Raw genomic sequence first — 21,242 nt, forward strand, 5'->3', positions numbered from 1 at the left:
GTTATTGTTTAAGCTACTGCTCAGTAGTTAACAAGCTACTGCTACCGTTGTTGATGTGTAACGGCTATAGGCTACTGTTCATGACGTAATGAGCAGTAGGATGTGATTAATCGAGTAGCACTTTGCTGCTGGTTTCTGCTCTGTAATTCATAAGCTGCTGGTGGTGACGTAATGAACAGCAGACTGTGATTGCTCGAGTAGAACTCTGCTATTGGTTGCTGTTGAAAACTGTACGGCTACTGTTTTTTTTTTTATATCAAGGACGTTCAAAGCGTGAACATAAATTATGCTATCCTCACTCACACAACCAATCTTTGAATATGTATTTTTTTATAAAAACCATTGCAAAGCTTACCTTTTCCTTAGATAAAGAACACATCAGCTGCTCATTTTGTTGAAAAAGTTAACTGCTATTGAATACGTCACGAACAGCAGCCTGGCGTTACTTTATCAACAACAGGCTGTTAGTCACTGACCAGCAACCAATAGCGGGTGCAATTGGAAAGCAGCATGCTGCTATTCAACAATAGCGCCAGCTCTTTTGGTTACAACCCTACCTCATAAAAGACCCTACCACAGGGGTGGCCAAACCTGCTTCATGCTCGAGCCGCATGTAACAAATTCCAGTTTTAAAAGAGCCACAACACAAACACAATAAAAAACACGAATTTATTCACTCACAACGAAGTGTAGCTATTGATAAATATTAGTGCTGCTTGGTGATACTATGTGTCTCGACCTGGGCTTTACCAACTCTTTTTGCAATTCTTAGTATAACCGTAACCAAGATTTAGGTCAGCCCTGACGTACTGCCAGCTTCAATCTAACAGTTTACTTAACTACAGTGTACAAGTTAGCACACTTCTGTACAATAATGTACTTTTTGGAGTGTAATATGATTACTACTAACAATGAGTCCATTATTACTACGTGTGATAGAACGCATTGTTTCATAATCTGATCAAACAACTCGTCTAGACCGGGAAAATGCATGCCTAATTCAACAATGCTAATTCATTAAAGAGCCGCAATCAAAGGCTCAAAGAGCCGCATGCGGCTCGAGAGCCACAGTTTGGCCACCCCTGCCCTACCATGTTATGAGGTGCTGTCATGGTCTCATGGATATCTTGTATACAATTAGACCGCAAATCTGTCAGCGAGAGTAGTACTGTATGTGCACGATATCTATACTTGTACAAGCACTGTACACAAAAAAATCTACATTTGCTCTAAATAAATCCGAAAATTATCGCTTTTATTGTCATATTTTAAGATTTATGTTTTTGCAAACGTGATTTCGTGCTGGAAAGATTGAACGAGGTGATATTGCGAAAATGACACTTTCGGGCGTGACTGTTAATGTATGACGTCATACTTTTATCAAGTGAACCGTGTTGATTTCGTAAGATCGTTTCAGGTCTAGTCAAGCTAGCCTTTGTGTTGAGGTTTCTGGGCGGCTGTAAAGTTTCAAAGGTTACTTTTTTGTTGTATTATAGCTCTAGGCAGACAAAGCAAATACTTTTTATAAATTAATTGCTTCTCATTTTTTATGAAGTTACCTACACATCTGCAGCATACTGGCTTAAAATTTTTGCGCCTTTGTACTGTAGCTGTCGCAGCAGTGTATATAGGCTTATGCCGGGATAAATAGGCCGAGACTGAAGTATGTGTGCGGTATAAGCCCTGAAATTTGATTTAACTATACTGTATATCAGTATTTTCAACAGTTTAGTGTCCATAATTGTTAAAACAAAAAAAGCAAGCTGGTGTAGGCGTAATGAGAGGCAACAACAAAAACAGGTATATAGCCTGTATAGGTTAGTACAATAGGCTATGCTGTACTGTAGCCTTTAATCTGATAGTTTGATGAAAAACTTCAGACGCAAAATATAATGATTGATTGATAGAGTGAAGTGGAATTTATAAGTGGTCAGAATTTCCATCATTGTGCTAGGCATAGTATAATCTGGTGTATTAAAATTTGCAGAAAGGTAATAACCTATGCTGCTATGTGTCACAGACTGCAGAGTACGACCCTGTATGGAAAGCTTGTATTTTGGCACAGGAAGGTTCACGCAAAAAAGTAAGGTCTCTGTTTTGTTTTTCAGAGTGACTATTTCACCGTTAGTAGGTCACGCAGCCTGTTGTTAAAGATAGGTGGTTGGGTTAGGAGAAAGGCAATGCCAATAATTGCGTTTAGCTTTTTTAGGCCTTATTGGAGTTAAAGTTAGATTAGGAGGGAGATTTAGGTTACTATGTTACAACATTTAAATTAGGTTAATAAGAGAATGTGAAAAATAGCTTTGAACGGACTATTTTTTTCTGGTGAAATAGTGGCAGCCTTTGTTTTTTGTGCTTGTTTCAAAATATTGTGTCATGATTTATTCAGGTTAGATATTTATGCCAGTGGCATAATGATATTTGCCCCTTTGAAATGCCGTAGATCTTCGGTGTAACTTACAAACACACCAGACAAAAGCACACCGGAGATATTTTGGGCTAAGTGATTTAGCACAGACACACCATTATGCAGAAACGGTTTTTTTTATGAGAGAAAGATGTGCTTTGGCCACAAGTTGTGGTGCATACTAGCTGCTTTCTCGCACTCTGGAATTTGCTTTTGCACTCACAAGAACTCGGCGAAAGATGCCATATTCTGCAGTCCTACTGTGTATCAATGAACCATCCAAGAGTGATGCGTGAGGTTAAGGTCTGTGTGGTATTCTTCACAGATTTAGATAAGATGAGCCGAATGTGTGCTGAACTTACGGCATTCCTATTTTTTTGTTACTCATGAAATTCAACACTGTATCACTATTTTGTGATTTTACACCTAGGTTTAATTTCTGTTGCCAGTACAAAATATATAAATGTGAAAAAGCTCAAAATATTTTCTCATTCTAGATTGAAAAATTTGCAAACTTTTCGGAGGATTTCAATCTTACTTGTCACTAGTCACATCTGAGAATAGGTGTACTGTTACAGCTATATACATAACTCAATCTAACTAGTTATATGTGTATAGCTTACCACTACTTAGTTATATACGTATTTGAATCTTGCTTCACATGGGATATCTCCTTCAAATATGCTATCCTATTTACCTGGTTCCTTACCTTATGCATGGATAAACTTTTCACTTTAAAATCGGTCATAAGTTGCTCTACTCGTTAACATTGTACTTGTGGTAAACTACAGTTTGCTAGTATATATTTTTTTCATAATTATTCAAACTTGTGAATGAAATAGTCCTTCTTAAGCGTAGCAAACGTGGAAAAATCACATTATTTGTAGTACCACTCTTCACAGTATGCTATTGTAAATTGTTAAGGTAGTGGCACCCTAAGTTGATGAAATAAGATTTCAGTAGCCTATGATATGGTATTAAACTATATATTTTCAAGATTGCATTGTGAAGAGTCTCAGTTTACTCGGCCTAACAAAGTGAAACTGATCAAACATTTATGGAGTTATATTTTTATGATAGGTTGGTTGAGAAAAAAAATCTTAATAGAAATAATAGATCCTTGTTTCAATTCTTTTTGTTATTTTAACTACAAAAAGTGCTGCTAACATTAAGTGTTCAGTTTTCAAATGGCAAAAAAGACGTATGACTTACTTTTCAAACTTCTTCTAATTGGAGATTCTGGTGTTGGCAAGACATGTGTTTTATTCCGATTTTCAGACGATGCGTTCAATACCACGTTTATCTCAACCATAGGTAAAATTTTTATGTTATTGTATTGTATAGTATACTGTTGTAAAAAATATTTATGCCATGCCACAATATTCAGTTTTTATAAGTTGTGTTGTAGAACTAATGTAGTATCATTCAATTTGCATGCTAAAATTGCAGAGATATCTTGAAGAAATACTTTGCAAATAGCCAGTTTTTTAGTATCCTTAATTATATACACAGCAATTATACACGTATGTAGAGTATATATAAAGACACCTTTTCAGAATCATGCATTTTCTTAAAGCGCACACAGTGTATATGCATAACCAAACCTGTATCAAGCATCCCTTGATATTGATTTTGTTGTTTCAAGGCATTGATTTCAAAATCAAGACCGTGGAACTGAATGGCAAAAAAATTAAGCTGCAGATCTGGTAAGTTCCACTTGAAGATTATTTAAATATACAGAGTGACTATTTCATCAAAAGTAGGTCATCCAGCCTGTTGTTAGGTTTGGAGAATTGGTATGTAAAAAGTCAATTTAAGCTATTTAGGGTTTAATTGAAGTTAGATTTAGCTTACAAGGTAGATTTAGGTTACCATGTTATAACATGTAATTTGGGTTAACAACTAACTGTAAAAATAGCTTTGAACGCATGGTTTTTTCTGATGGAATAGTGGCAGCCATAAATATATTGGGGATGTCATGATTGCAACAATTATCTGACATGGGGTCGTTAGAGAATATAATATTTCATAATAAATACGCTAACACAACAGTGCCATAAGTTGTGAAACGCACACTGTACACACCGCATCAAGAAACATGTAACAATGTGAGCCAATAATTAATCAATGATAGTCTTAACAGGAAGACATCTTGTAAGTGCTTGTGGCATTTAAATGGCGAAATAAAAATGCGCACTGCAATTCTGTAGTTAGTAATATATATGTATATATACTTAGTGTGTAATTACAACTTCCATATATACATGTACATGTTCTTAGGGGGAGCTTGTTGTGATTTTGGTAACTACTGCCTCGAACTAGTAACTTATAATTAATGGTCAGAGGGCAGTATAGAAAATTGTTAGGTGAAAATGGTAGAGGTTTAGTCATGTTGCTCATCAAATTTAATGGCAAAAAATGAAGTCTTATAAATTGGGCTGATTTTCATAGCTTTTTGTAGAACTCAATGCAAGTGTGCTTGTATATCTGTGGCACATTCTTGTTATGATTATGACATCATCAGTTGAGCTTTGTGTAATGGATTTTCTCTGATTCATATGTTATGGGCCCAGAACAACAACGTAATGTGACAATATTTATCGTATTATAAACTTCATTAATCGCAACTAACTGTCCCAATAGCAGAACAAAAACAAAAAGTCAATAAATATAGAGTAGGTATGTATATATGTGGCATTGGTGTGGCTCACGGAAAAAGTGAAGTAATTATTTAAAGTTGTTTGTTCCGGAGAGAATAGTGTTATTGAAGTTGGGTACATGGTATTTCAAAGTGTTTAGTTGATGTGATCAGTGATCCATCCAACACCCTGATACTTTGTATACATTCTTCTTCATTAACAGATGTTTGAGTGGTGATTTTAATTTACTATTCAGGCTTTTCCTGCTCTCTATTCATGCATAAGGCTTCCATAGAAATGATTTTATATGCTACATTATAAGGAAGTGAATACAATCACTCTGTAATACTTGTGAAAAATTGCAAAAGACAATCTTCAATGTAGATAATTAATAGATGCATTTCAGTTTGTGATTCAAATTAAATTATATTTTAGTTATTGTTATACATGCTAAAAAGTTTTCGGTCTACTTAAGCGGCTTGGTTTGACGTCATTTGAATATCCCTTTATTTTGCCACATGTATTCTTGTATGTCACCATTTCCTTCATTCCTTCTCCATTTATTTATAACAGGGACACAGCGGGACAGGAGAGGTTTCACACAATCACTACTTCCTATTACAGAGGTGCAAATGGCATAATGCTCGTATATGACATAACCAACACTAAGAGTTTTGATAATATATCAAAATGGCTTCGAAATATAGAAGAGGTAAGGAAAATGATGGTGTGCGTGAAAATGTATGTGTGGTGTTATCATGTGTTATCTTTTAATGAAAGTAAATGAGTAGGTTGTCTGGCATGTCTGTATGGGAGTGAGAGAAAATTTGATTGTACCCAATTATTTATAAGGACGGTTTACTTTATTAAAAAATCTTCTTGGGCGTACAGCTTTTTATGTAGACATTATCATTGCATTTCAACATAAATCCAACCTCATACAAGATAAACTGCGGTAAACCTCACAGTAAACTGCAACATTATACATTTTTGCAGCATGCAAGTGAAGACGTGGAGAAGATGTTGCTAGGAAACAAATGCGATATGGAAGACAAGAGGATGATCAGCAAAGAGAGAGGAGAAATGGTGAGATGAAGCCGGACACGTAATTTGAAGTGCGATTTCGCCCCAGATACTGCAACAGCCTTATTTTTGTAGATTGCAAAGGACCACGGTATCAAATTTTACGAGACAAGTGCCAAGAACAACATCAACATAGAAACAGCTTTTATAGCGCTTGCAACTGATATTTTACATAAGGTACCGGCATTTGACCAAAGTTCATTAGAATATAAGTTTTATGCGCTATGCAAAACCTGGAAAGCTTTGTTGCTTGTGTGAAACAAAACCGCTAATGTTGTATTTTCAGACACCATGCAAGGATCAAGGCCAGTCTCGCGGTCCTGATACCATTCTTACCGAGCAAAAGTCTTCAGGTCGGTCTTGCTGTGCGTAGAGCCACCTGTATTTTTCATGCCTTTAAAAAAATTTAACGAACTTGATTATGCACTGAATGAGTTTTGCTAAAGTCTGCACTTTACAGGCATAAGCATGGTAGGTCTGTGTACAAAGGCCCGACAGTGAATTGAATTTAAGTAGTGGTCTATAGAGCTTTATCATTTGTAACAACGTTTATAAGTAACCCATTATATGTACTAATACTGTGCAACTTCAAAGCATAAATACTTTTATTTTTATGTTTTTTTTGTGTCGTATAAAGCAAGTAATCTTACTAAAATAACAAAACAGGAACCAACTGTAACTGCTAAGCCGCCAGTAAATAATTCTGTGGCAAAATATGAGTGAAAAAATTTCGAAATGCAAAGAAAAGACCAGCTCTCATAAGTATAGAGTTTATCGTACACTGACTTCTGCACGGTCGGTGGTTGAACCTCTATCAAGTCTGGTTTGTTATTTTTTTTCAATGTTTTCAGCCGCTCAGTCCTATCACTTGTACTCTTGTACCTTGATGTTTTCTCTGCTTTTTTTACAATAATGCAACTTTGAAAATTGCTGTATTAAACCCACAACCGCTTTATTGCTTGTTTCAATTGCGTTGTATGATTGACATACTATATACGAGGGCAATAACTCTTCTTGCATATTTATATGTCTTAAACGCATGTCATTGTACAGTTTTGGATGTCGACCTTTAATTGTATTTTATGTAATTTTGGATCTCATTCAAAGTACCATAGAGTTTAATGGAGCCAAAATGACTTGGTCAGTCTTTGCTGGACCCTAGTTACACGCTGGCATTTATTTGCCTGGGAGAAAGCATATTTTTCTAAAGTCGTTTGTGTTACCTTACTTGGCTTATGCTCTACTGCCTTGTCATATGAGACTTGGTGATTTTGCTTGTTTCTTTTTCTTAGTACTTTGTTACTTTCAAACAACTAAACAATAACATAATCTACCATAAAATTGTCACCTTTTGCTGGGTTCATAATTGATGTGTCCTATTATATCATCAGCTGTATGAAAATTCATTGTAATCGGTCATAAATATTTACGGTTTTAGTGAATTTCAATTTCTGCAACTCCACCTAGCATTTCTTTTAAATGTAAACATTGTTCTTCATTAAATGTAATATATGATGGAAATTCCTGATATGAAATGTAACCTTCATTTTCATATTATCAGTTTTCACTGATTCATATTTTGCAATATTTTTTCGATTTGGGTACTTTGTGTAAATTTTCACACAACATATTGTGACTAAACTTTCAGATCATGTTATTTTGACTTTAAAACATAAAAATCTGACGTATTTCGCATATTTTAATAGGAATTTCTATTAAAAAGCTAAATAGAAGACATTTATAATGTCTGGTTTAATTTTGCCAGATTTATTGAATTAATTTAGTACTGCATGTAAAAATTAAAATACTCCACCTGTTAATTGACTACCATAATGTAAATTGTATTGAATGCAAAATCGTTCTACCAGTCCCTGGAATTTTAATACATCAATGAAGCTGTAATATATGGTTAAATTTGTGCTGTTAAATCGATGACTTCTGAGAAAAAAAAGAGCTTTTCAGGCTACTTGGGATAAAGTTACTCACACCACCATGCGTATAATTCATCATTTTCTGACACTTCGGTGTCTGAATTGCCACACCAGTTTCCACCAATCAACATGAGAAATATAAGTTTAACATATGCTACCAATGCAATAATACGGCCTTCCTGGAAAAATTCGTGATATCAATTAAAAGCTTATCATTCAACCGCACTGCTATGTTTACATCTGTTATGAGAAGTTAGGGGCTCAGTAAACTTGAGAAAAGTAAAAATTCAACACCACTTTTGACACTTAATGCAAACGCTGGTCATGTTTGCGCTGGTGAAGTTGCACCCTGCAACTTTCCGTTCTATTGCTTCCATACTGTAAGATTCGAAATCGGTACAAAGTGTTCTCAGTGCTGTTCAAAGGGTTGTAACTAGAGATGTGCCGCGAGGAAGATTATTCGGGTTCGTGCGAACCCGAATATCACGAAGGTCGACACGAACGAATCTCGAATCTATTCGTATTAGAACCAAACAATAAAATTTCCTCCAACAGTTGTCAAGTCTTGCTTCTAAAATGACGTAATCGATAAACAAATCGCTTTCTTTGGATCAATAGTGTTTAAAAAACGATCGAAAAAGCAAAATCGTTAGGAAAACGACCTTCATTGTAAGTCCTGCTGAGTCTAGTTTAGCATTGTCGGGAAACTAGATCATCATTTTTTACGAAAGTCAGTAAATTTATAAGTAATATTGTATTCGGGTTCGCCATTGTTGGTATTCGTGTTCGCCCGAATTTTCCATAAAGGCGATATTCGGCGAATCTATTCGGGTTTGGGTTCGTATCGGCCCATCTCTAGTTGTAATACTAATGCCCGGATGTCCATTTTCAAGAAGAAAACGAAAAACATGAACAGAAGGCATCCAATTTGTGGATGAACAATACATTTAACTAGACAACTTTTTTAAAAATTGCCCCAGGTAAAGTTCCGTTCATCTTACATGGAAGATTCCTCTCAAAATTAGCCCGCACCGTTTTAAACCTATTTCAGCAGGCAATTTTGGGCAGTGGGGTTTCGGTTAAAAGTTACAAAGAATTTTTTTGTGAATAATGATAATATATATTATTTCTCAATAAGGTAGTTAGTGTTGTAAACTATGATGATTATCATGTATTTTATGGATGTACAGGATTAAAAACCTAAGAAAAGGTAAGGATCGAAACTCGCAGCATACTGGTATTTTCCTCTGTTTTATTGGTCTTGAGATTTTATTTAATACTAACTTGTCTTGCATTAAGTCTAGCTCGAAAACGTGTTTTACCAAAAATGTTATTTGAAACCGAAGGATCGTTGCTTCATTACTGTCAGTATTTTACTTTCAACCCCGATAACGACGTAAAGCCGCAAAACAGTTGGTTATAGCTTAGGTTATTCCCCAATATCTATCACAGTGCCAGACATCATGCAAGGATTTTTGTTATGTGTGGTCTGGCAGTTGCTGGTAGATGCTGATGCAAAGAAACGTTATCGGGAAAAGATGAAGATTAAACGTCAAAAACAAGCGAGACATAACCTCAGTTTATACAGGAATATTTTTAAGTAAGTGCAGAATAGTTCATTTGTTTTTATTGGCCGCTATTTAAGTTTAATACTAATATCTTGTTATCATAACCTTATGACCTAATAAACTACTGATTAATTACGGACCAGTGACTAGCACAATACTACGGTTTAAACGTACTATCACTTGTGACTGACTTTTGTAATTAAGCTATATCTTTAAATAATGAAAATACCTATTTTACTTTTCGAATTGTTAAGAGTAGGCCCAGTCTAATTGAATTAACCTAAAGAGTGTTTATTTTAAAGATTTCACGAACCATACCTAATTCTTATTGATGGGACATTCTGTCAGGCATCCTTAAAGCACAACATTTTCATCAAAGAGCAACTTTCAAAATACCTTCAATGCAAATTACAATGTTGTACCACAAGGTTGTCAGTGACCTTTATCTTGTCCTATTATTATTTTTCCATCAATTTTGCTGAATAATTCTGTAACTAAGCTTCACCCTTATCTCAGTTAATAAAAGGGAAAATTTCTTTAATAATATTTAGTGCTTACAGCAAAACTAATACAGTTCTTAAGTCATGCCGTATTCCTGCAAGGGTGACAAATCTGTACCTTTAGGTTGCTATCTCTGAAAACTTTTATTATTACTCAGATGCGTGCTAGCAGAACTTGATTTGCTCGGAAGTGAAATGTATGGGGCAAAAATTGTTGCGCAAAGATTTCAGTTGCGATCTTGTGCACACAAAGACAAGCCAGTTCCTGCATCACAGTGTTTGCAGTCTCTTATCGGTGAGAAAAACGACGGCAGATATCTTATGGCTACACAGGTGCACATTGAATATAGGGAACATACGATTCGCAAATGCAAAATTTATAGGTTAATGTTTAATTTTTAATGTAGAACTATTCTCCAAAGTGAATGGTGATAATTAACTTGTATTTTGTTACCAACTTCACTTAAGCACTTTTTTATAGGATCCCACTTTGACAAAAGTTGCCAGATCAATTCCTGGTGTGCCCGTCCTCTACATATTCCAAAGTAACATTGTTCTAGACAAGCCATCTCGGAAAACTATAGATTATGTTAAAGATTTATCTAAGGTAAAATCTGCATCTAGCAGCTCTGTACAATTCAATGGTAAAAAGTTTTTGTTAAAGCATTTTTTGTCAGGGAAAAATCCTCTCGCAAAATGATGTCGGTAAGCTTTCAGCCTTGAAGAAAGACGCTAACCTTGCTGAGACGAATCCGTCCCAACGAGAACGCCGCAAGCGAAAAAGGGCCAAGGGTCCAAATCCATTATCCTGCAAGAAGAAAAAGACAAAGCAGCAACCAACATCAAAATAAGTCAAAAAACTTATATGCTGTTGGTTGTCATTCGTGCATGCAACAAGATGGATTGTATGCACAATTTGCACATGCAAAGTTACTGTTTAAATGCCTACATTTTTTAATGGAAGAAATGGTAAAGGCTGGAAGAAACCTTGGGAATGTTGATATTTGCAATAAAGTGTGGTTTTTCTTCTCTTGTACTAAAGCTTCTGCTTCTTTCCTCGTAACAATGCCAAGTGTATTTTTGAATTTTATTACAAAACTGACTATTATATTATCTCTCTGTAATATGGAGCTTGAAAGATGTGCACAAAGTAGATGAAAAAGAGACTATTACGAGAAGAAAAAACCTACACAGTATACGAATAAAAAAAACACTAGCATGTTAAAGCGGATATTCGAGAATAAATTTACAACATAAGCTATTACAGTGCAATAATTATAGTCTTTGACCTAGTCAAGTTTATCTCAATTTTGCTTGAAACTACGCAAAGGCAAAAAATGGATTGAACTAAGAAGATATCTGACATAGTTGCAAATGCTGAAAAGACTGCCAAAACTAAACACAATGGTCAACTTCATTCAATTCATGTGGCTGGTGGGCCCGTGCCTGGGCGAAGCCACAATTCTGTGTCCACGGTATTAACAGATAGAGGTCTGTCCTGTTGTGGTGCGCTGATAGATGTTCCTTTCCTAGGCCGGCGTGGTAGACTGGGTGCAAGGGAATCAGGTGTGCTCGGTAAATCAGATTTGTGTTGGTTGACAAAACGATCCAAAATATCATCGGGATCAGTCAGAGATACCTCGTCAGCTGCCAATACATTCGCTATTTAACTGACTTGCGATGTACATATTTTTTGATGGAAAATACACAACGCGTTCTGGTTCAGTTCTTTCATGTTACCTTGCAGAGCTTTCAGTTTATTCAGTCGGTCCTGATTCTTGCTGGCCATCCTCTCTACATCCAACGTTGCGAGAGAGTTGAGCGAGTTGAGTGAGTAGTTATCCGGTGCTGCTCTGTACGTCAGCCCTCCTTCGTCCTGAATTATTTCCAAAGCGTCAAACCACTGTTAATTATTTTGTAAACCATTGAAAGTCACAAATCTTTGAAGCGCAGCATGAAACAAATCCCTACCTCATGATGTCTGGCAATTCTCCTTCTTTCCCGAGCAGAGGATTTTCTACGACAAAATCAAAAGTCAGGTTTCTAAATAGCTGGACGTGTTATGTCAAAGAGTTGGTACAGAGAGCGATACAAGATATGCAATTCACAATAAAAAGTGACACTGCTGAGGTTTATGACTCAGTGTGAAAGACATAAACATAAAAAAAACTTTAAATCCAACCTGGCTCTCCTCGGAGGACTACCAGGCGGCAGATTTTCTTCGTTATCGTCGACGACGGGAATATACATTGTCTCGGCATCGAGCAGAGATGCATAGGAATCTGATGGGGGCTGAAAAGTTGGTTTTCATTGAGATAAAAATATTATCTTATCGAAATTAGCGAAATTATCTGCTTCAATTTTTTCACACTATCTCATTTACCAGTAGGGTGAAGCCATTCCTGCTGCTTTTTACTGGAGATCTCTGACTGTATTGTGGATGATCAACATTGCCTCTGCAAGATTCAGAAAAGTAAGATTTGATTTCTGTCCAAGACAAACGTTTAGTGTTTACAGTAACTCATGGCCTGAAACATACAACCAGTAAAGCAATGGAAGTGTTACTTGAGCGATTCTATCTTCATGAGTTGATTTTTTATCATGTCCTCTTGTTGCTTCTCGAACGACGACGTGTCTGCTGGAGTCTCTGGATGCTGGATCCTGAACATCCGAAGTGATGCAGTGTCGTCTTGTCTGTTAAGGAAGATTATAGCTTAGGAAAGATTTCAGAAAGAATTTTTTAAGTGATTTTAATCGAGTTCAATAAGTGTACAAAACGTTTCTAAAACGATTGTTTAATGCGACGATCAAAAGTTGAGTTAAATAACTTCCAGTCTTCTGGTTGGTTGATATAACTTGACGTGACTGATGTAGCTGTCCTTACAATACTGTTACATGTAAGAGTGATATCGTCACCTGTGCTTGATATCTCGGAATTCCTTTAGAGCGTTCGAGTTCGGTCGTTGAACGGTTGGGGGTCTCCGGACTTGGACTGGTCTTTGTCGGACACGAGAAAGATCCACAAGCGCTTCTGTTCTTCTGCAAAAAGTTAACGTTAAGTTTATACCTGGCTGATTTTACAAAATTATCGATTGTCATGATTTCACAGTCGGCCAATATTGCTTCTTTGCATGTTGTTTGCTAAACTCACATTTTAGTTGGTTGGTAGGCGCCAAATTGCATTTGATCAGAAGATCTCAGCTGGTCCTCAATTCTCTGCTGTTCATTTAATAATTGCTTCCTCAGAGCAGATAGTTCTCTCGAGATCCGCTTCGATTCTGCGGAACAAAGACATCAAGAATATTTTCATGCTATAGCATAATAAAGTCAGTTGTTGTGATTTCTCAGCCCACCTCTGGATTTTTCTGGACGAGCGACAATGGGAGTTTGAATACGATCGTATTTCGGTTGAACTGGACGCTCTTGCTGGCGGACCTTTTCACTGGTGATAAAAAGACATGACGTAATCCATAGACATCTTGTATCTTACGGCAAGGGATATCCTATCAAAAAATTCGTCACACTCACGTTGCAGCAGGAACTTCCCGAATCGGCTTGTCATGAGAAACTTGAACTGCCGGAGTTTTGGCAACTTCTGGTGACTTGATAGGAGGTGAGGAGGGTTTATGCACCTGACATTAAGATGCAGCTGTGATCACTCCTGGTTGTGACATTTCGTTTCAAGTAACCTAGTTTAACAATGATACTTACGTTTAATCTCTCCTGAAGTTCTCTCTCATTTGCGATCCGGGCCTCTTCTTCCCGCTGCATCTTCTCTTCTTTTCTTCTCAGCTCCGCTGCTCTTCTCTTCTCTTCCAGAGCTCTTTGCATTTCTTCGTTCTGACGTTTTTTCTAAAAGAGCAAAGTTTTTTCTTAAAACAGATCAGAAATTGATAAAATGAAAACAAGTCAGCTTCTAGTCAGCAAATATGTGAACAACGTTTATATGGAACACAACCTGCAGCCACAGCAAGCATCAAAATGAATCACCACACACCACTAAATAATGACACTTGTCGCATGACAATATTTACTAGCAACACAGTCATATCGGCAGTGAGCATACTTCTTCTATTTTCTCCTGTTGTTTCCTCTTCTCGTTTTCATATTCCTCCTGCATCTTCCGATTTTCTTCTTGCCTCTTCATTTCCTCTTTCTCCTCCAGGAGTCTAAATTCTTCCTTCCGTTTCATATCAAACCGACGACGTTCTTCAATCTTGAAAACATACAACAGTCAACCAAAGAAAATCACGAAGCAGATACCTGCATCAGGCAATAAGTTGTGCAGAAGTACTCGAACAAGGCTCTAATGTCATGCCAATAGAGTTGACCAAAACACGTAACCGCAGAAAATGTTGCAATGGAGAAATCATTCACCAAGTATATCAAGACATTGTTTAGATGTAATGCTTCGGGAGGAATCTATGCTGGGCATAGTCAATTATATGCCATGTACTAAGTGAGTGTTGAACAAACAAGAATACACTGACATAGAACAAGACATATCTACATCTAGACCTATTTACACAATTCCGCGAGAGCAATGTCACCTGTGCAAATTTCTTGTGTTTACCTTCAGCTTGGGTTAGGGGTTTAACATGAACAGAATACATACAAAAGGGAAATACTTGACTTCATTTAAAGTATCTGTATACTAAACCTGAAATGGCAACAGGCCTCAATAATAAAGCATGGTGGGCTTCACCTGTCTTTGTAATTCGTCCTTGTAGAAATCCTTCTGTGATTTCTGTTCCTGAGTCTCTTTCATCTCAAAGGGATTGCTCCTGCCAAATCTTGGAGATATGACACCAGGGACATCCTGATTTTTTTTAAATTAACAATTAAACCATGACATAATCAAAATCAAACAATAAATAACATGAAATAACAATCGCAACATGAAATAAATTTTCAAGTTTTTTTTAACTAATTCCCATAGATGTCATTGCGCACCGGTTGTCGTGGCGATGTGAAGAAAAGTTCTTCTTTTGCTTGAGAGGCTTGCTGCCTCTTCTTGCTCTGCTCTGCTGCCTTGATTGGATCACGTCCCAGATCCTCGTTTTCAAGATGCATTTGCCGCAGGTCAGCTGCACAATAACACCAGCACAAAGGTGTTGAGGAAGGTGGTCAATCAATTCAACCCACGGACGATTAAATTCACAGATGTTGATTTGATCGTTCTGGGTTGAATCGACCAGGAACCATTGAGAAGGATTTTCATGCTGGGTGGCGCCATTGTAGCTGGCTTACATTAACATAAAATCACTTACACACTAGATTTCCGTGGATATCTTTCATGGGTGCCCCACCACCCCCTTTGCCCCATGGGTTGTAGTTCATCGCTTCGCGTTCGATTTTCTGCTCGTATCTTTCCTGCTCCTCCTTTGCGACTTTCTTCTTTTGTTCTTTTATGCTCATCTGTTGATCGAGAATATAGCGTGGGTTTTAGTAGCAGAAGAAATTGGAGTGGTATGAACTGTGAAAGACTTGGTAACCGATAGATTTATAAGCTGAGATTTACACTTAATTAAACCAAAATTCTCTAATTTTTGGATAAGTTGACTTGCTCAAACCATCACATAAACATCAAGCTGCGCACAGAAATTTGTAGCAATCAATGGCAAGCTCAGATACACTAGCGCCACTTTTAGTAAATAGCATTCTTTATATATTTTCACATATTATGAGAGTATCTTTTGACCGAGTTAATGCATTTCAATTATTCGTATAACGCACCTGTGCTTTTAGTTCCTCCTGATATGCTTGCATCGTCTCTCTCTTCTTTTGTTTGTCTCTCTTCTCATCCGAAACCAAACTTGATTCTGCATTTCCAGCAAAGCTAACCTGACTACGACCGGTACTGCGGCGAAAAAAGCAGAGTGTCATCAAATGTTACTTTAAGTTGAGAATTTTATTAATTTTCAATCACGTGCAACATATTCACAACTATCTTTTTTAAACTAATAAATACTCAAAGGGCCAAGAACAAAGCATAAAAGTAGAACTCTCGCGCGAAACGTCAGCATCACCGTACCGTGGTGTTCTTGACTCCTCCGCAAGAGTGGGTTGTTCCGCAGCCAAAGGTTTGCCCCTGCCCCCTGCTGCCATTAAAAGTGGGGACAAACCAGGCTGAAGGGGGCCGGGATGGGGCACCACTGGCATAGACGAGGGGTCAAGCGGGTTGCGAGTCCCGTAATAATAATAAGCGTCGTCATAGGGAGACGGGAACTGGGGTGGGTAGTATCTGACAACAAAGTGGGCGCCCAATAAAGCGCTGGTTGTTTTATAATAAGTTCAAGACGAATCTTAAAGTTACATCTTAAAATCTATCCTGTCTCGAAACGAGTAATTTTAACAATGTTGGTAAAGCACCATCAGAAAATCACCCCAATTACTATATTCAAGTAATTTGTACCCATTCGCTGGTGGAGGCACAAAGTAGTTGGGGACACGTTGTCGTGGTAAAAATCCTCTCCTGGTGTCATCCTCATCACTTTCCTCGTCTTTAAATGTTGTCCTGTTGAATAAAACCGTCGAGAAAATTTTAAGCTGTGGAAGTACAACTGATCAAACCGTGCTTGTATGTCGCTGCATGAAGTTATAAATTTGAAAGAAAATGAAGTACCAACGCAATTAAGTTGTTAATGTTAAGCTATTTAGAATTAAAGTGACTGAATTTTAGAAAGTGATTATTAAAATGAATGGTGACATTTGCTTTTGAAAAGTTTGCCTTACCTCTTCTTTTCTTTCTTTTTAGGTTGCACTTTGTCGGTATCGCTGACTTGGTGAGCTTCAACTTTCTTCTGCCGTGGAGATAAATCATGCAACCTGTTCGGCTGCAAAACAACGCACGTCGATAAACACTACAAAGTAATGCCATGAACCGTGGCACAATTACAAACATTACACCTTACCACAAGTTGCAGCCCACACTGTGCAGTGCATTTATGTTGCATAAAATTTCAAAGCGTTAGAGAAAATATTCGTATGGCATATAGACGAACATGAACAATGAAAATACAATGTGTAATAATATACAATGTGGTAATAGTCATTAAGAGTTTAAAAATGAGACTTCACCCTTTTCTCAGGATCATTTGCGCCACTTGCATCGATTCTCATTTCTAATTGCTTTGATCTGTTACAAAAGTTTAATTACAGAGTTTAAAAAATAACATTTGATGTAACAAAAAACTAATTATGTCAACCTTCTTTTGTTAATGTCATTTTGCTCCATTTGTCTTTGTAAGTCTAACTTATATTCATCTTTCCTACGCTGGACTGTGTTGGCACTTGGCACGTTGCCAATGGGCAGGCCTGCAAAAACCCAAAAGAAATGGTTCCTACATAACACGTAAAACAACGCAACAAATAAAGAGAGCACACGTACTAGTTTGTTGCTATCAATGAATAATAAATAGGAATAAACAGAGACCTGTGAACTCCTGGTCCGGTGGAGCAGATTTTGATCTAAGATCATTTTGCTTGTCAATGCTCGCTTCTGGTCTGGCACGATTGTTGCGCGCTGAGTTCATTCGTTTTGTTTCTTCGCCGTAATCTTCGTTGCTCTGTTTATTACAAATCATGTGACTGTGATATCCCAGCTCGTTGCGCGATGCTAAGCATGCATAATTTATGACAGAACGCGGCAACATACTCTTTGTTTGATTTTTTTAAACAGTCGTCCATCGTCTATGTCTTCATCACTGTCTACAGCCCGGGCGGCATTTCGACCGCGTCGCCTACGAGCTCGCAACCTCTGAATTAATTCCTCTTCACTTTCGTCATCATCATCGTAATATCTTTCAATGTATCTCTGCCTGGTAATCACAATTAACATGGTTTGTCTAAAATAGGAAGTAACATGATGATGAAGTTATCAGTGAAGTCGTTGTCATCTTCACCTTCTCCTGGGAGCATGCCTTGCTTTCCTCTCTCTGATCCTGTGATCATCCTCATCATCAAGATAATCTCTCGCAGGCTTCTCACTGTATAAGCAAACCGGTAATAACAACATGCATAAGATGTACCTTGTGCTTCATTAGCGGAGACAAAATTTTTTTCTGGTTGCAAGCTATGTTGATATGGCCGGGTGAAAATGACCTACTGTTAATAAAGGTCTTATACAACATGCTAAATATAGTTTGTAATAATATTAATACTACGACCTGTGTATACTTATTCACTCTTTATTTAGTTAGAAAATAATTGTTTGATTAAAGTTAAAAACGTATTAAACAACAAAAGAGTGGCTTTCTGAATTAAACTTTAATAAATCTCAATATTCAAGTTAAAAATATCGAAGAAAACGGAAGCCGACAAGTAGGCAAACATCCTAATTAACTTTAAACAATCTATGAGCATTGTACTTGAACTTGATTATATAATTATTTCTCTGAAGATTATGTCTATCACAAATCCCGATGAATAACAAAAAGGAGGTTGTTTTACCCTTCAAAAAAATATCCAACAGTGAGCAAAACAAAAATACACGAAAGTATAAGCATCTTCTACTAAATACTTCATTCAATGTAACATGAAGGCTCTCCACCTGTACATTACTTCATCTTCCAAGTTTTCATCATTTCGATAAGTTTTTTCCTGTCTTCTCTTACGCTCGAGAATCTGTTCATAACTCTCCCCGACTTCTTTTTTAACGCTGTTTCCTATTGGCGGCTGAGACAAAATAATTATAAATCATGACTGTACGTGCATTACATCGTAATAATGATTATTGTGAACACTGAACTTATTCAGAGTGCTTGAATCTTTCTACGTGTAATCAAGAATATCGACGTTTAGTGCAAAGTTCATGCATAGATATTACATCTGCTATATATGCTAACTTTATAGCTTTAATGAAAGACATTGCAATGCTATTTAAATAGTTGAAAATTAATGAAAGTTTATTGCTTTGTATTACATATCTATGACCAGTTTTAAATTATCAAATAACAAAACAAGTTTGTGTTTTAGGCATTCTGACATTTATCACATAAATAAGTGAGAAAGAATGACATGCATAGGGGAAGTATGGCTGAGTCTAATTATATGCAGATCAGCACAGTTACTAAAAACTGTGACCTATAGTTGTCACCTGTACCGAAACATAAAACTACACCAAAAAATCAGTGAAATTAATTTCCTTGAGTAGAAATTCCAAACGTTCCAAATTCTTTCTACAAGAAAGTCATGCATAAACAGCTTGTTTCAAACAATTCAATTTTAAGCTCCTTTTAAAAGTATTATCTAAAAATGCATTGGTGTTGAATTGTAGATAGTTTACATGCACCAATACCTCAAGTACATACAAGACTGCCCAGAAGCAAAGTAATAATGTAAATACAATCAAAATGCTTCACACTTGGCTGATATGAAGAAAGCAAGCCCAAACACTAAAAACTTTAAAGAGGATCTTCAGTTTTTAATTGAAACCAGACTACAACCTACTTGAACATCACAACGGAGCAATTCTAAAGTTGTGCAGTTACGCTATTTGGTTGGTTTACAGATACAAGCACTAGCTGCTACATGGATCAAAGTATTTCTGATACACCCTAAGTATATTCTACATTCTACAGCTATGCTTCATTTTCTCACAGTGGTCTGGGTAATTTCATTAACAGTGGGATAAGATATGGGAGTAGCGAATGTTGTTAATCGCTTTGGATGATTTTGGCTTCTCTTCTCATTTTCCTTATTCGCTTTAAATTCGTTATATTCTTTGTTTCTTTGTAATTTCAATCTCTCCTGTGTGTTGGGTAAAAAGCAATACAGGGATTGTGCATAAACAGAAGCGTCATTTTCAGCATAAAAGCAATATTTCAAGAATTGTCCACACTTAATGAACAATAATCAACATATAATAGGTTAGACACATATAACACAGCTGGCATACATCATGTAGGTAAACTTGAGAATAATTTACAGCTAAAGGTAAGTTCAGTAATAACTTTGTACAGATGTTATATAGTTTTCAGTTTAGGTTGCTGTGCCCTAAAAGCAGGAAAGAATACAGCTACAATTAATCCCTAAATATAAAGTAAATACATGGGCAAAGTATACAGTCAAGTCAGGTGTTCACCTTTGCACTTAAATGATCCCGAATTGGTAAACTCAATCCTAAATCCAAGTCATCTTTATTACGCGCTTTGTTGGTTGCATTAGCAGCAAGACCTTCTTCATAAGTGGTTTGAATTTTTCCTCTTACACCGGTTGTCCGTATCTGCTTCTGCAAACGCAAACCACAAAGCTCAATCAAGTTCATAAACCTAGCTGCTGGTGAAAAGTTCTCCTGTATCCTGTGTATTTCAGACAATTAATTCACTTGAATTACATCATCTATTGAGCTGCTTGGTTTGATCTAGTGAGCCTAAATTTTAGGACGGCGTTGTGCAGAAGAAAAAAAAACATTGTCCAGAAAACAACTAAAATTATGTTAGAAATGAACCTAAATCACAACACCATATGTGAGTTTAATATAGATCGGACGTACCTCAGCGAGTGCTTTCCTGTACTCTTGTCTCAACTCTTCTTTTAACTTTTCCTTTTGATTTTGGTAAGCTTCTCCAAGTTTTAAAATCTGTGGAGTTGGTGGTTTTCCCTTCAAACTTTTCACCGATCTCTGACCCAATTCAGTTATATCCTTGTGAGGAATTCTGGCATCTTTCAGTGGATTCTATGGAATTGGAAAAAAACAATTACAAACGTCCTTGTTTGAATACATTACCAAATAATTTTTTGTGTGTTACATTTTGTGTCCGTCATTACATCCGCCCAAAACAAAGTTCTGATGTATGTAACTTAATCGACCCGATAATTATAAGAGCAATATTTTACCTCTTTCCTTGGGTTTGTTTCATCAGCGATGTAATCTGTGACTGCAGAAGGAGGATTTCGTTCCAGAGTCTCCCTCTCGTGGGCAATTCTTGCACGTTGCTCCGCAATAAACCGTTCCATGTCCTCTTGTTCATGCATTTTCATTGTTTATATTACCATAAGAGTGTTAAAGATTGTGTATCATATCAAAGAAATTGCTGAAAAATAAACAAGCGCTTTCCATCACATAAGCACACCCACTCTTTTGTTATTTATTAAACCTTATAAAAACACTT

General features: G+C 36.7%; 3 protein-coding genes across 4 annotated transcripts; 2 read left to right on the plus strand and 1 right to left on the minus strand.

Annotated features, from left to right (window-relative positions):
- Positions 1-3,461: 3,461 nt before the first annotated feature.
- LOC143449546 (ras-related protein Rab-10-like) lies at positions 3,462-8,031 on the plus strand. The gene is made up of 6 exons (XM_076949796.1): positions 3,462-3,721; positions 4,053-4,113; positions 5,620-5,758; positions 6,043-6,132; positions 6,205-6,306; positions 6,416-8,031. The coding sequence occupies exons 1-6, from the start codon at positions 3,595-3,597 to the stop codon at positions 6,500-6,502; spliced, it is 606 nt and encodes a 201-aa protein (XP_076805911.1). The 5' UTR covers positions 3,462-3,594; the 3' UTR covers positions 6,503-8,031.
- A 1,196-nt stretch (positions 8,032-9,227) lies between these two features.
- Positions 9,228-11,238, plus strand: LOC143449655 (rRNA-processing protein UTP23 homolog). Its single transcript, XM_076949933.1, has 6 exons — positions 9,228-9,270; positions 9,513-9,660; positions 9,931-10,056; positions 10,287-10,461; positions 10,610-10,735; positions 10,806-11,238. Exons 1-6 carry the CDS (start codon positions 9,243-9,245, stop codon positions 10,977-10,979), a joined length of 777 nt encoding a protein of 258 aa, XP_076806048.1. The 5' UTR covers positions 9,228-9,242; the 3' UTR covers positions 10,980-11,238.
- Positions 11,202-21,183, minus strand: LOC143449654 (centrosome and spindle pole-associated protein 1-like). Of its 2 annotated transcripts, XM_076949931.1 has the most exons (29): positions 20,968-21,183; positions 20,624-20,806; positions 20,213-20,359; positions 19,729-19,878; positions 18,680-18,804; positions 18,033-18,116; positions 17,786-17,948; positions 17,564-17,696; positions 17,337-17,445; positions 17,209-17,266; positions 16,864-16,964; positions 16,544-16,645; positions 16,163-16,372; positions 15,865-15,988; positions 15,399-15,546; positions 15,082-15,215; positions 14,834-14,947; positions 14,195-14,344; positions 13,840-13,980; positions 13,657-13,760; positions 13,482-13,570; positions 13,280-13,406; positions 13,045-13,167; positions 12,694-12,822; positions 12,512-12,584; positions 12,311-12,420; positions 12,100-12,145; positions 11,869-12,004; positions 11,202-11,775 (listed from the first exon to the last, which is right to left on the minus strand). In XM_076949931.1, exons 1-29 carry the CDS (start codon positions 21,109-21,111, stop codon positions 11,552-11,554), a joined length of 3,681 nt encoding a protein of 1,226 aa, XP_076806046.1. In that variant the 5' UTR covers positions 21,112-21,183; the 3' UTR covers positions 11,202-11,551. The 2 variants fall into 2 exon arrangements, with proteins under 2 accessions (XP_076806046.1, XP_076806047.1); XM_076949932.1 differs by lacking the exon at positions 19,729-19,878.
- Positions 21,184-21,242: the final 59 nt, after the last annotated feature.

The sequence above is a fragment of the Clavelina lepadiformis genome, chromosome 3 (assembly GCF_947623445.1).
Source record: "Clavelina lepadiformis chromosome 3, kaClaLepa1.1, whole genome shotgun sequence".
NCBI classification, from domain to species: domain Eukaryota; kingdom Metazoa; phylum Chordata; class Ascidiacea; order Aplousobranchia; family Clavelinidae; genus Clavelina; species Clavelina lepadiformis.